General features: G+C 52.7%; 1 protein-coding gene across 1 annotated transcript in view; it reads left to right on the top strand.

The window, feature by feature from the left end:
• SSC5D (scavenger receptor cysteine rich domain containing (5 domains)) overlaps positions 1–15,097 on the top strand; it is a 21,439-nt gene extending 6,342 nt beyond the window's left edge. Inside the window, exons 7-14 of the mRNA XM_006901861.1 lie at positions 697–1,014; positions 2,931–3,089; positions 4,946–5,263; positions 8,574–9,116; positions 9,205–9,519; positions 9,710–9,874; positions 12,182–12,346; positions 13,482–15,097. Of these exons, the coding sequence (XP_006901923.1) occupies positions 697–1,014; positions 2,931–3,089; positions 4,946–5,263; positions 8,574–9,116; positions 9,205–9,519; positions 9,710–9,874; positions 12,182–12,346; positions 13,482–15,097 (3,599 nt within the window). The remainder of the gene's footprint in view (positions 1–696; positions 1,015–2,930; positions 3,090–4,945; positions 5,264–8,573; positions 9,117–9,204; positions 9,520–9,709; positions 9,875–12,181; positions 12,347–13,481) is intronic.
• The last annotated feature ends 159 nt before the right edge of the window (positions 15,098–15,256 follow it).

The following is a 15,256-nucleotide window of genomic DNA, read 5'->3' as shown; positions in this document are numbered from 1 at the left end:
CAAGGATTCTGAAGCTTCATCTGACATATTTTGGGCATGTTGCAAGGAGGGACTGGTCCTTGGAGAGGGACATCATGTTTGGCAGAGTGGAGGGGCAGCCAAGAGAGGAAGACCTTTGATGAGATGGATCGATTCTGTGACTGGGGCAGTGGGAATAAGCGCGTTTGAGATGGCTAGGTTGGCACAGGATAGAAGAGCGTATAGAGCTCTTGTACATAGGGTCGATATGAGTCGCAAGCGACTCGATGGCACATAACAACAACAACAATTTAGCAATGCTGAGTTGAGTGGCCTCTGTGGCAAACAGCAGGAAGAGGCATCTTTGCCGACCTCAGCTTAGCGTGAATACAGCTCAATGCTCCGTAAGGCTCACAGCGTCCACAGATGTCAATGGTGATGAGTTTGGGATCCACACTCCTGCTGCAGAGCTGAGAGAGGACTAGCGAGGGGTTTGGAGGTGAAGGGCTGAGCGGGGGCCCAGCTGAGCATCAGGGGGTCAGGAAAGAGGGCCACTGGACAGCCCCATCACCCCTCCTTGGGTGTAGGGGGTAGTGGAAGAATTTGGACCTGGGTTGGAATCCCGGCTGGAGAGGTGGAATCCATTCCCCAGCACCATCTTGCTCAGAACGCGCTCTCTAAGTAACGGTGAACCCATCTCTTTTTGCCATCTGCTCTCTCTCTGTCCCCCACACCCAGGTCCGGCCCCCCGGCTGCGCCTGGCCGATGGCCCCCACGGTTGCGCCGGCCGTCTGGAGGTGTGGCATGCAGGGCACTGGGGCACAGTGTGCGACGACGCCTGGGACCTGCGGGATGCCGCCGTGGCCTGCCGGGAGCTGGGGTGTGGGGGAGCTCTGGCCGCCCCTGGAGGCGCCTTCTTTGGGGAGGGCACAGGGCCCATCCTCCTGGACGATCTCCGATGCCGCGGCAACGAGACAGCCTTGAGGTTCTGCCCAGCACGCACATGGGGCCAGCACGACTGTCACCACCGGGAGGACGCAGGGGCCGTGTGTGACGGTGAGGGGGCCCCAGACATGCAGGGTTCTGACGCACACCCACTCAACTCACCCTTCACATTCTCTGTCCACACTTTCCCTTCTCCTCTCCTTACAAGGAAAACTCCATCCCCATCTATGTTCTGTCCTCAGTTTGGGGTGATTCTCCCCACTTCCCTGACAATATCCAGAGACACTTAGGAGCCCTGGTGGTGCACCGATTGAGCACTGACCTGCTGTGTGGTTGAAGCCCACCAGGTACTTCAAGAGAGAAAAATGAAACAGCCTGCAGAAGTGGAGGGCGTCGATCTGGAAAGCCTCTCATGTGGTTCTGCTCTGGGCTAGGGGGTCGGGAAGAGTTGGACCCCATTAAAAGGCAGAGATTGGGGTTTTTCCAGGGACATTTTGGGTGACCCAGCTGGAGAGTGGCCTGCTACCGTAGAGATGGCCAGGGATGGTGCTCAACATGCCACAATAAACAGAACCGTCCCAACCAGGAATTAGCCAAAACCACTGCAGCTGCTGCTGCTCTTGGCAGGACTCACGGTGCCCCGTGCTGTCCCACATCCCCTCCCTGTCCCTGACACACCCCAGCCCACTGCCGCAGGCACCGTCGGTCCGCCTGGCAGAAGGGCTTCCTCTCTGTCGCTGTCCCTCCACCTTTCCTGGTGTGATGACTTGTTGAGTGGACGCCGCTGACGCCGAGCCTGTGGGATAGAGGACAGTGGCCCTGTGGGATTCCCAGGCACAGCAGGCTGCCTCGCTTGGCATGGCGGGTGGCCTTGAACTACCAGCCTTTCAGTTCAGTGAGCAGAAGAGTGTTTAGCCACTGAAACCAAGGCTCCTTCACGAAGAATTAACAACAACATTCACTGAGTGCCATCTGGCCAGAAGTGACTCCTAGCTGGCCATGGTCCCCAAGGTTGTGAATTCCCTCCTGACAGCATGCCCAAGGTATTTGAGATGAAAGTTCCTCATCTTCAACTCTAAAGAGACTGCTCACATATCCTCCAAGACCAACTTGTCTGTCTCTTTATCGGTCCATGGGACAGTCGAGGCTCTTCCCCAACGTCCCAGTTCAAAGGCACCAGTTATTTCTCGCCTTCCTTATTCCTTATGTGTTGCATGTGAAACAATGGGAGATATCCTGTCTTGAATCAGGCACACCTTAGTCTTTAAAGTGACAAGCTTGCTCATTGGCACTTCCAAGAAGTCCTTGACGTCAGATTTCCCCAGGGCAGCACGTCTTCTGGTTTCTTGACTGTTGGAAATATGGAGATCACTTGTGGACCCAAGTAAAATAAAATCACTGCAAACTTTAATCTTTCCTTCACCACGGTGCTGCCTACTGGTCCAGGGCCAGGGCCTTTTGTCTTCCAGATGTTGTTGTTGTTGGGTGCTGTCAGGTGGTTATGACTCGTAGTGACCCATGAGTAACAGGCTTGACCGCTCTTCACCATGGACCGTCCTCACAATCTCCGCCAGACTCAAGCCTCTTGTGTGGTCTCTGCATCAGTCTGTCTCGTGGACAGTCCTCTCTTCCACGCACCCTCTGATGTTGAGAAAGAATTCATCTGATGGCAGGGAGGCCAGTACACAGCGGCCTCCGTCAGTCTATCCTCCGTGGTCCTGCTTCCTGTTCCCACTGTAAAGCATCCCTTCCGTGTAATATCACCTCTGTCTGTCCCCTTCTCGGTCTCTCTCAGCCCCAATGTCCCCTCCTTCTCTCCATCCCCACCTCCTCTCTCCTGGTCAAACACATGGGAGACTTAAGTTGTGTCTGGGGGGGCTTCCCAGGGCGGGCCCCCTGAGTGCCTGAAGCTGAGAGTCCTGGGAGGTGACCAGTGAGGATGTGGAGGGTGGTACGTGCTGAGGATGGAGACTGTCGTCTGAGGCAGCAGCGTGAATGGGTGCTGAGGCCTCTTGCTCCTGTCCCAGGCATGCCTCTGGGCTATGTGACCCCCACACTCCCTGGCCTGGGCAACATTTCAACCTCCAAGCCTCTGCCCCCCACCATGGCCCGGACCCAGTGGACTGCAGCCATCTCCCCTCCGCCAGCCTCCCCGACGTCTCCTCCTGAATCTGGACCAGACACTGGTGAGTGTCCTGATTCCCACAGAAACTGGAGCCAGTGCCCGATGCCTGCCTCCTCCTGGCCCGCCCCAGGTTCTAGGATCCATCTCCTTCTTCTTCCTCACTCATCCTACAGTCCCTTTCTCTCTCAGAGACTGTTCAATGGGGCCCTTCTTGCAAAGAGAATGGTGGTGAACAGGTAGCCAGGGTCCCCTCTCTCAGAAGGGCTGTGACTTTGGTGTGAAGGTCTGCTATCAACCTGTGAAGACCCTTTGGGGGTCCAGACAGTTTGTTCTCAACCTGATGGCTGAAAACCACACAGCAACACCGTCGACGGGAGTCCTGACCATCTGCTCCCAGAGAGATTCCCACAAACTCAATCACTGCATGGATCTCAGCTCCTGGGGAGAGTCGATCTGCTCCTCTGGGTTTCCAGGCTGGAAACCTAGAAACTGACAGATAGCCTTATGTGAGGCTGGGAGATTTTACCCCCCACTTTTTGGGTCGCTTCTAAATGCCTTAACTACAATGCTACAATTATTTTTTTAAATTGCATTATTTTTACGTGTACCGTCAAATCAGATCTGACTGGTACAGGAGGATATTGCCCCCTCCTTCTCCAGCAGAGCATCTGGTGAATTTGAACCGCGTACCTCTGGGATTGCAGTGCAGCGTCTTGCCACTAGGCCGTCAGAGCTCCCTTCTACAATTATTTTTAATAATATATAAACCTTTCCTCCTATCTAGCTCTGTTCCCTCCCTTTCTTAACGTTCTGAAACACACACACACGTTCTTTTTTTTAATTTATTATTAATTTCAGTGAAAATTTACAGACTTTGTATTTCAGTTCATTCATTGTTGCCGTTTCTTTCTTTTTTAAAAAAAATGTTTCTTTTTTAAAAAAAATTTCTTAATTTTAATGAACATTTACAGAGATTTTGGGTTTCCATTAATTCATTGTTGCACTATTTTCTCTATCCTCCTCCCCAGTTCGTTCCTCTTTTTTTTTCTCCCCCCTTGAAAGTCTGTTTTAATTGTCCAATTGCCACAGTGCTTGTCAAAGCCAGTTCTGATTAATCTCCTTTGTCAGTGTGTCCTTTGCCATTCCCTATCACTCTTCCCTGAGAGAGACTTCACCCTGATTCATAAGGAAAAGGGGATGGCGTATTCTCTTAGCTACTTCCTGCTGAAAAGGGACGCTGTAGGTTTCAGGGTGAAGATCTTCTCTCACTACTCTAAAGGGCCCCTTTGACAATAGGATAACATATGTTTCTTAAAGTTAGTTTCAATCGTCACAATGTAACAACACACCTCCCTCTTCCTATTCCAGCTCTTTGTATTCCTTCTTCCTCCTTTCCTGCTCCTTCTGAGCTTAGTGTTTTGTCAAATGTCACCCTTTTGGTCTCGTGTGGTTGATGGCTCTGAGAGGCACCTTCCTCAGGAGCGAACCATCCACCTGAAGTCCTGTCTGTCCACTGGCTGCCAGGTGATGCTGGGTGTGGGTCCCGCTCCACGTGTGAAGGGGGGACCAGTCTCAAGGTTCCACCAGTCTCTCTCAGATCACTAAGTCTGATCCTTTTTATTGTTTTTTAATTGTTGAGCTACATTTTCTATTCATTCTGTCCAAGATATTATGTCTATTTTGCCCAAATAAGATCTGATCAGGTCAGGAGGCCAGCGGACCCCATCCCCTCTTGTCTGCTCCGTGGGATGGATTGACACGGGGCTGATGGCTGAGGGTTTACCCACAGCAGGGGTTGTGAGGAGGGCACAGTGGGGGGCAGTGTCCGCTCTGTGGCCTCTGTGTCACTCTGGCTTGGAGTTGATTCCATGGCACCTAACTGCCACTTGTTCTTTCCGTTGCTCTGTCCCACTCCAGGGTCGCCCCACCTGCGCCTGGTGGCTGGACCCAGCAGATGCTCCGGCCGGCTGGAGGTGTGGCACGCCGGGCGATGGGGGACAGTGTGCGATGACAGCTGGGACCTGCGAGACTCGACCGTGGTGTGCCGTGAGCTGGGCTGTGGCGGGGCTCGGCAGCCAGACCCCCCAGCCGGCCGCTTCGGCTGGGGTGCTGGCCCCATCTGGCTGGACGACGTCGCCTGTGTGGGCACCGAGGCCTCGCTTTCCGACTGTCCCGCCCCTCCCTGGGGCAAGCACAACTGTGCGCACAATGAGGATGTCGGGGTCACCTGTACAGGTAAGGGGGCGCTCCCAGTCAATGGGCTTCCTGGAGGAGGGGGTGGGCTCCGTGGCTGACCCCAGCATCGCTGGAATCCCTCTGTGCTGGATCAAGTCAGTGCCTGTGACGACAGGAAATCTAGGTGTGTGGTCACCACACTGAGGTATAAACTCACTCAAAGAACTCACTCAAAGGCCGCTCAGTGGATAAGTGGTAGAACTGGGTTCCCTCTTCCTATCAACCATCATCCATCTGTCATGACGTTGCCTGTTGGCCCAGTCGTGTGGACTTCTGTCTTCTTCTTCTTCCTCCTCCCTTCCTCTTCCCCTTCCCCTTCCCCTTCCCCTCCTCCTTCTCCTTGTTTTCATGAAAGTTTACAGAGACTTTGGGTTTCCAGTCATTCATTGTTGCACCTTTTTTTTTTTACTTCTGTCTTCTTGATGTTGAGTTTCAGTCCATATTGAAGGCTGTAGTCTTTGATCTCCTGCAGCAAGCACTTCAGGTCCTCCTCACTTTCAGCGAGCAAGCTTGTGTCATCTGCATAACGGAGGTTGTTGGTGAATCTTCCTCTGACCCTGATGCCACATTTGACCATGGCAATGGGGTCAGGTGTGTCAGAGATGGTGGTGTCGGCTCAGGAGAAGGCAAGCTTCAGCGATGTTGTTTGTAGGGTCATTGAGTTGTAGTCAGTTGACATCACATAACAACAACAACAACAACAATCGAGAATCTTCTTTAAAAAAGAAGCAGCACCTTCCAGTGTCCAAGGTGAGTTGCACTGCTCACTCAAAGATTGTGCCTCGTTGCTGGTTCATAACCACGGGCATCTCTGCAGGAGAAAGAGGGACACCCTCCCCTGACCTGACTTACAGCCCAGACACTCACCGGAGAGTCAACCGAGAGAGCTCGGGAACCCACCTGTACATCACTCTCCCCAGGATGAAACAAGGGTTTTACCTGGTGCTGCTGTAATAGACACACCACAAGGGGGTGGTTTTAACAAACAGAAAGAGATTTCCTCATAAAAAACCACTAACCCTGGTAGATACGTTTTCATTCATCCTGTGACTCTGTTTCTTCCCCATTTTCAGCTTAAAGTCTTTATTGACCATTTGGTCTCATTAGACACTTTTTTTTTTTAAAGCAGCCCAGTCCTAACGAGTGATACTCTGTTTTGTGACGCAGCCCGTTATTTAGTTAAGCACTGACTTGAGGTCTAGTTGTGATTCAAGGCTATAATAGTATTTCAGAGCAAATACTGCAGGGAGTCCCTGCATCTTGCCTGGTACAGTAAGTATGTTTTGTTTTGTTAAGTATATGAGGTTCTGGACCTCTCCTCCACATTCCTTGTCAAAGCAGGAGGTCCATCCCTTTGGGAAAGAACATCATAATAAATCTATATTTACTTGTTAACCTTAGGAAACATAAGACTATGAGGCTCTGGTCCACAATCTTCTCTCATTCTGTCAGGCTCTGTCTACTGTTCTCTTGAACAGAAAGGTCAAGAGTGAGGGCCAGGCATCGTCAAATTCTGCAGGTACCATAGGAGCTGAGGCTGTTGTCCAAGCAGAATATTGGTCCTGCTGTTGTGATGTCACTTTGGAACCGAGTGATCGTGGACCCTCCAGCAGGTTTTCAGAAGCTGCAAATTATGTAAGAAAGGCAGATGGTGCCTTTGAACCCTCCGCCTTTGGGCTGGCAGCACAATTCCTTACCCACAAGGCCACCAGGGCTCCCGTTCGTCCTGTAGATGAGTCTCTCCTTTGAGTCTTTGTTTTCCTTCTTTCTCTTTGGCTCTGCGTGAGGCCCTGTGAGGTGCTGTCCGCTTAGCTAGGACTCACAGTGACCCTATGAACAGCAGGCCTGTCCTTGCCATGTCCTCTGGCAGCCTCAATGTGATAGTCACCGTGTCAAAGGAGTTTCCTCTCTTTACATGACGTCTCCCACCAAGAACTGGTCCCTCTTGAAAATCTGCCCAGAGCGAGTGAGATGAAGTCTCACCATCGTTGCCTCTAAGTTATCACTCTGGTTGCAAGACATAGTCGCTTCAGATTACTAGACACCAAGAGTTGTATCGTAGCGGGCTGCTCCACAGAAGGGTTTTAAGCCAGAGGGTGATCTAGCTCGGATACTTGGAAGGTTCCTTTGGTGAGGATCTGATAAGAAGAAAGCATCAGGGAAACTGGAAGGGGCCAGAAGTGAAGTTCTTACTCAGGACAGAGGCTAAGGTGATGGAGAGGGACTGAATGTTAGGAGACAAAGGAAGGGCCAGCTCCGTCTAGGTTGTGTCGAGAAGGTAGGGAATGATGTCTTGTTTAACTTGGTCTACTATGAGTCGTGTATGACTCAATGGCACTTAACAACAACAAAAACAACGAGAGAGCTCTGTTGGCCTAGTAGACAGAAAGCGATGTTACCAAGCCAAAGGTGGGTGATTTTAATCTGTGGCCCTCAGGCCTGGTTTTAGTTATTTTTGGTCAAACATTCTTCTAAGTGGCATAGCCCCGGTCTGTCCATTTGCTGTACAGAGGTAACTAGTGGTTACTGTGATGCTAAACACTGTGACACTGATGTGTCCAATGCGAGAATGGTCACCCATGGTGGACAGTGTTTGGTGGAGCTCTCCGATTAAAACAAGCTTGGACGCAGGAGTGGCATCCACTTCTGAAAGAGCTTGCCTCTGGAAACCCTATGAACATGGAGAAATGGTGAAAGTTATACAAGTGTTCAGGTCTTTCACTCATAGGGTCGCTGTGAGTTGTCTATGACTCAATGGCACTTAACAACAACAACTATTACTACAGCTTAGTACCATTCCAGGAACATGAGCAGCCTCAATATATACTTACAAACTGTAAATGTTTATAAACAATAGACATATAATATGAACACTGACATGAAGGAGATATGCATACCTTTGAACAACCAACTATATAAGATTTTTTTAAAGGCAGCATTTGCCCAGGGATCAAGTTCAGAAAGCAGAAGAGAGAGGAGGGAAGGATGAGTGGAAACAGTACATTTAGGGAGGAACTGGGAGGAGTGCAGTTATGCTGTGGGGATGGCAGCCAATGTCCCAAAACATAATGTGTGTGAATCATTGAACAGAAAACCAATTAATTCTGTGAACATTCGTCCAAATTGCAGCAAAAAGTTTGTTTTTTTTTAAATTGTCACAAATATTTCTGATGTAAGAATGGATAAATCAATGAACGGGCACTTGGTGGTTGGTGGGAGAAAGACGTGAGCAGGATGTGGGCTTGGAGGAGTGGCCTTGTCACTACTGTGTGGTAGCCTTGTCATCTCATGTTTGTACCCCACCTTCCAGGAACCCCTGGCCTGGACTCCGTGTCGGATCCGTTCAGCTGGAGCTGGGTCCCTGAACTAGATAGAGATCGGGACTCCTGGCTCCCAGGAGGACTGACCACCAAGCCCCCTGCAAGGTTGACCCCCAAAGCCCCCGAGAAAGGCACCACTAAGTCCCCACGGAAACCCCCCAAGAGCACTAAGAAGTGGGTGACCAAGAACCCGAGACGGCCAACTACTTTGCCCCCTGTGCTGCCCACCACGAAACCCCCCCAGCGCTCACGGACCTCCACAGCCCCGGCTGCTGAGGCCTCACGAAGATCACCCTCTGATTCTACCACGATGCGGACCACCAAGGCCTCCCATAGACTGACCTCGTATGCCCCCACAACGCTTCCATCACAGGCTTCCCAAGAACTGACCTCCGAGGCCATGGAGAGCCTGACCACTCAGGGCCCCCCCGAGATGACACCGCAGACCTCCATGGAGCCGGCCTCCGACACCCCCACAGAGTCCCCCGAGGACTCCACCCTGCCTCCCGCTGGCACCACCACTGTGGAATCAGGTGAGAGTGACCGGGACAGGAGGGAGAGTGGGGCAAGAAGGCAGAGGGGAAGCTGTCCCCTGCTGACCCCAGAGCCTTCTACCAGCAGGCCAGTTCTGGGTTCGTCTGGCTGATGGGCCCAACCGGTGCGCCGGCCGGCTGGAAGTGTGGCATGCTGGACGCTGGGGGACAGTGTGTGATGACAGCTGGGACCTCCGGGATGCCACTGTGGCCTGCTGGGAGCTGGGCTGCGGCAAGGTCCGACCCCGGGTGGGCAAGACCCACTATGGCCCGGGGACCGGACCCATCTGGTTGGATGACATGGGCTGTAAGGGCCACGAGGCATCGCTGAGTGACTGCCCCGCTGGGGCCTGGGGAACCCACAACTGCGACCATGAGGAAGACGTGGGGCTCACCTGCACTGGTACCGAGGGGCCATTGGGGGGCACAGGGTGTGAACTCAAGGGCCAGTGGTTAGACTAGGGGACCACCCCTGGCTGGGTCTCAGGGGCTGAGTGAGAGGAAGGAGACCCAGCACTCTCCAGGAGCCACCCAAGCAGAGGGGTCTCCAAGACCAAGGACAGGGCTGGAGCCCTCGCTCAATTCCTCCCCAGGTTACACAGAAGATGAGGACTATCCCCCCTGGACCTGGGACCCCCACTCTGGAGAGGACCTGGCCAAAGGGACCACTCCTATGGGAACACGTGAGCCGACCCTGTCCTGGGACACCACCAGAAGTCCAGGGGTGCCCTCAGTGACGAGGCGCCTTTCAGTCACAGGTGAGGGGCATGGGGCGGTAGTAGAGGGTCTTTGTCAGCTTCTCTCCACCTCTCTGAAGGGTTTCCAGAGAGACCCGTGTAAATGAGCTCGTCATGTTGCTGTGGGGAGATCTGCAGTCCTGGACACTCCAAGGTGCTAACTCATCAACAAAGTCTTATCATCCTTGTGTCTAAGGAACATTCTGGCTGTACTTTAAAAATAATAATAATAATAATAATAATAATAATAATAATAATAATAATAATAATAATAATTTACCATCGAGTCAAATCTGACTGGTACAGGAAGAGGTTGCCCCTCCTTCTCCAGCAGAGCATTTGGTAGATTTGAACCACTTACCCTCTGGGACTGCAGTGCAGCTTCTTGCTACTAGGCTACCCAAGCTGCCCTGGCTGCACTTTTGTCCTCCTTTTCTGGCAATTCATGGTATAGTTACTATTCTTCACCAACCATTCAGGACCTTCATCCAGGACCATTCAGTGCCATCCATTCTTCTTCAGCCTTCCCTGATCGTGGTGCATGCATGATACATGTTAGGCAATTGAGAAGAGCATGACTTGAGGTTAGGCGCACCTTAGTCCCTAAGGAGACATCTGTGCTCCTTAACCCTGGGAAGAGATTTTTTTCCCACAGCTGATTTTCCCCAGGCAGTCCATCATCTTGGTTTCTTGGCTTCTGCCCCTCAGAAACACGCCTGGCAGGGGTCAGCAAGAAAGGAAAGAGCAGGCAATGTGTGTGTGTGTGTGTGTGTGTGTGTGTGCGCGCGCACGCACTTATGTGAGAGAGAACAAGAGAGAAAGGTCTTCGATCAAAGCCCACGTCCCTGCAACCAGAATTCCAGGCATCTTGGTGTTTGCCCTCCGAGCTGCTTTCGTGTCCCAGCTCTGCCCCTCGGGGCCGGGGCCGTGCTTTGCACAGTGCACTGTGAGGGAGTCCCTATCACCACGCTCTGCAGATCCCTTCTTATTTGGGGGTCAGGGGGAGAAGGCAGCTACTCAGCTCAAAGTCTGTAAAATGACAAATATACAAGCACAATCTGAGGGAGGTGACGTGTGCGACCACAGGGCTAGGAAGGTGTAGCAGTTGGGGTTCACCTCAAAAGGATGGTGATATTTCATCTCCCTTGCTCTGTGAAGATTATCTGGGGAGGTCAGCCCTTGGAAAACACCATCATGCTTGGAAGACCAAGAGGGCCAGTGAGAGCAGGCCGACTGGAAGGAGCTAGATTGACAGTGACGGCAGCAATGGACTTGAACGTGGGAGGGGAAATGAGGGTGGCACAGGACAGGGAGAGGTTTAGAAGGCCACGATGGGTACCGTACAACAACAGCAACGAGCATGAGAAGTCATCTGGGGACGACTGAAAGCGTAGGGGAGGAGGTGTGTGGGTTAGATGCAAATACCACGGCCTTTCAGGGAGGGCTGGTAGCTTAGAGGTTAGGAATTGTGCTTCCAATCCAAAGGAACACAGTTTGAACCTGCCAGCTGGTCCATGGGAGATCAGATAGGCAATATAATCTCATGTGATTAATAGGCCCTGAACACCCGCTGGAGGGTCAGTTAGGAGTCAGATCTGACTCGACATAAGATCAAACAACAATGCCCTTTTCTAGAAGAGATTCAAGCATCTTCAGATTTGTTTCCACAGAGTTGGGGCACCAATCCCCCACAAACACAGAGGGAGGACTGTTTACATTGAAATACTTCAATCATTGCCTCAATCATTGTCTTGTCCTTTGCTTCACTTTGCATGAATTTTTTTTAAGAAATGGAAATTCTGTGGCAGCCCTGGATTGGGCAAATCATCAGGTACCATTTGTCCCAACAGCACGTGCCCACCATCTGTCTCATGCCCATATTTTGGTCCTTCTCACAATATTTAAAAATTTGCAATATTTCAAAAGTTGCAAGCTCCCTGTCTTTATGTCTAAGCTCATTTCACCAAATAGTTACTGGTAGCCAAGTCCATCTCAGTGAGCTCTTCATGGCAACAAGAGGCCAGGGAAGAAGCTGGAACGAGGCTCCAGTGAGAGAGGAAGTCTGAGCAGGATGGAGCCCCAGAGAGAGGAGAAAAGGGGTCCAACTCTGGAGGAAATGGAAAGGGTGAATGGCAGTGAGTCTCACAGGGAGGAAGTGGGGAGAGTGCTGTTACAATGTGGTGACTGATTAATATCACAAAGCAAAATCTGAATTATTGAAGGGGAAAGCGCTTTGCTCTGTAAATTTGCACTCAAAATAGAAAAAAGTTTAGCAGGAGGGAGAAGGCATTCAAGACCCAGCCACCGAGCTTGTCTCTCTCTCTCAAGGTGAAAAGGATGGTTATCAACATTCCTGGACTCAAGACACACCTTCTAGCAGAGATCTGGCGGGAGGGACGCCCACCACAGCTATACCTGGACTCACCCTCACCACAGGCGCCCCTGGGAGCCCAGGCCACCCCTTCCCAATGCCCAGGGTCCGTGTGGACACAGGTGAGGGATGTGGACCAGGGGTGCACACGTGGAGGGTACAGAAACCAGTCCCGCAGGCTTCCCTAAAAAGACCAAACGCCAAGCCACTGCCCTGGGGTCCATTCTGACTCTCAGTGACCCTGAAGGATGGGTCAGATCTGAACATAGGACTTCCAGGGCTGGAACCTCCTTACGGAGGAGCTCTGGTGGCCAGGCTTCTAGCCAAAAAGTCAGTGGTTCAAATCCACCAGCGGATCCGTAGGAGACAGATTGGCAGTCTCCTCTGGTGAGGATTTGCAGCCTCAGAGACCCCTGGAAGATCGTCATGAGTGGGAGCTGGCACCGTGGCACCGGGTTAATGGGCGGAGATTGCCACATCTTTCTTCTGCGGTGCAGCTGGTGGATTAGAGCCCTGGGCTGTTTGCTGAGCAGCCCGGTGTTTAATGTACAGGGTGCTCTCTTACTTGGGAAAGACCTGATGGAAATGGACCCTAAAACTACATGTCCCGAGGACATTATGCAGAGTGAAATATCTCAGTCACAAAAAGACAAATACTGCATGGTGCCACTGTTTTAAAAGAGGACTGAAATAGGGGTTGGGGTGAGACTGAGGAAGAGGGGATAAATAATGTATACTGCATTGAAACAGATGAGGGAGAGAACTGTTTAAAAGGGATCTATGATTAGGTATTATTGTCATGACAGGAGTCCAGAGTGAAGGCTGCACAGTGGAGTGGACCTGGGGGGAGGAATTGTGTAACAATGAAAGAATTTTTTCTTTTACTTTTCAAAAAGAAAAGCAAATTGGGGGGTGGGGTGGGAAGGGTGACCAAGGAGAAAAGTACAACAATGAATGAATGGAAATCCGAAGTCTCTGTAAACTTTCATTAAAATCAATTTAAAAAAAACCACCCCAAACCTACATGCCCCCTGACCTCTCCTCACTGCATCCCCATCTACTGGCAGCCGCCAGGTGGCGCCTGGGGACACAGCAGCAGCAGAGGAGGGGCACTAGGGCCGGGTGAAGTCTGCTGGCGACTCGTGACGTCAGAGACAGCGCCCCTTCCCATTGGTTAGTCCCGCCCCGCGTCTCCGCCCCTGCAGGCTGCAGTGGGCGGGGCGTGCTGACCTCGGCTGTCCACCTTTCCCTCTGCAGGTTCCACGAGGAAGCCGTGGCCAGATCGCAGGGTGCGGCCCACTGCAGCCAGGACGGCGGCCCCCACTCCTTCCACAGCTCTCAGCTCCTCCCTGGGCCTCCCAGGTCCAGCGCTGACCCCTGACTCTGCCCCTCGGGGGACCCCTGAGCCTTCAGCAGCTGTCACCTCCCACCCTCCAGGCCCCTCACTGGCCGTCTCAGACCCCCCTGACCTCACCTGGACGACTCCTGAGCTTGCTTGGACCACCACCACCACGGATGCCACTGTGGTTTCAGACCTGACCCCAGAGCTCAGACCCACCCCTCCCCCCACCTTGCCCAAAGAGCTGACTTCTGACCCGGCCACTCCTGCCCAGGTGGTCAGCTTGCCCCCCACCTCAGAGCCCCCCCTAGAATCTTATACACCAGGAGACGTGGACACAGCTTCACTCCAGGACGTAGCCTCACAACCTTCTGGACCCCCAGATCTCTCCACAAACCTTCACTCCACGACTCCTCCCCACATTACAGCCCCTCAAACCACCACTCACTCCACCATGACCTCTCACTCCACCAAGACCCCTTACCCCACCACTCACCCTACCACGACTCCTCCCCCCACCACAACCTCTCCCCCCAAAACTCCCCGTACCATGACCCCTCTCCCCACCACTCACCCTACCACGACTCCTCCCCCCACCACAACCTCTCCCCCCAAAACTCCCCGCACCACAACCCCTCTCCCCACCACGACCCCTCACTCTACCACTTACCCCACCACTTATCCCATCACAACCCCACACCCCACCATGACCTCTCACTTCACCACAACCCCTCATCCCACCACAACCCCTCAGCCCACCACAACCCCTCAGTCCACCACGACTGCTCTTCCCACTCCCACTTCTGACCCCTCTACAACCCCTATGACCACTACGAAGTCCCCTCCAACCTCCTTGGAGACAGAGCCTCCCTCTCCCACTCCAGTCCTAAATGTCAAAGCTATCCCATTCCCCCAGCTGACCTCTGTAGACGTCCCTCACCTCTCCACATCCCAGATGCATGGCCTTGAGCCTTTCCCAGCCTCAGAGTCCAGCTTCTCCAGGCCTTCCCCAGCTCCAAGCATGGATCCACTGTCCACTGAGGACCTACCCAGAGGCCAGAATGCAGAACGAACCTCCCCACCTCTGCAGACCCCAGGATCAGCCTCTGATTCTCAGCCTCTGATCTCACCTGTAGCCTCCCCATTGGATCAGCCTCCCCCTGACCACATGTCCATAGGGCATACCCCTAGTGAGAGCCCAGGCCGCCTTGGCCCGTGTGTGACATCAACACCACCAGTAAGAGTCATGGCTTGTGAGCCACCCGCCCTCGTGGAGCTGGTGGCCGCTGTGAGGGACGTGGGGGTCCAGCTGCAGAAGCTGACCCAGGCCCTGGAGCAGGACCGGCAAGAGCGCCAAGCCCTGAATCTGGGGCTGACCCAGATGGTAGAGGCCACTCGTGGCCTGGGGCAGCTGGGTGAGGCTGTGAGGAGATTGGCAGAGATGGCCTGGGTCCCCAGCACACCCTCACCAATCCCCACCACCCAGGAGGAGAAGGAGGAGGAGGAGGAGAGACCTCTGAGGGGGGATGTGTGACTCTCAGATAGAAAGGGTATGACATCAACCAGGCCATTTTTTTCCCTTTTTATAATCCCCCTTCTCCCCAAAAATCTAAATAGAAGATGTGAGTGACAGTCACTGGGGGACTAGGAGAATTCTGAGAGATACAATCACAAGGTCAATCTTGATTGAAGA

Source organism: Elephantulus edwardii, unplaced genomic scaffold, assembly GCF_000299155.1.
Source record: "Elephantulus edwardii isolate Elephantulus edwardi_28Jun2011 unplaced genomic scaffold, EleEdw1.0 scaffold00348, whole genome shotgun sequence".
NCBI lineage: Eukaryota > Metazoa > Chordata > Mammalia > Macroscelidea > Macroscelididae > Elephantulus > Elephantulus edwardii.
This window is presented reverse-complemented; position numbering and strand designations above follow the sequence as displayed.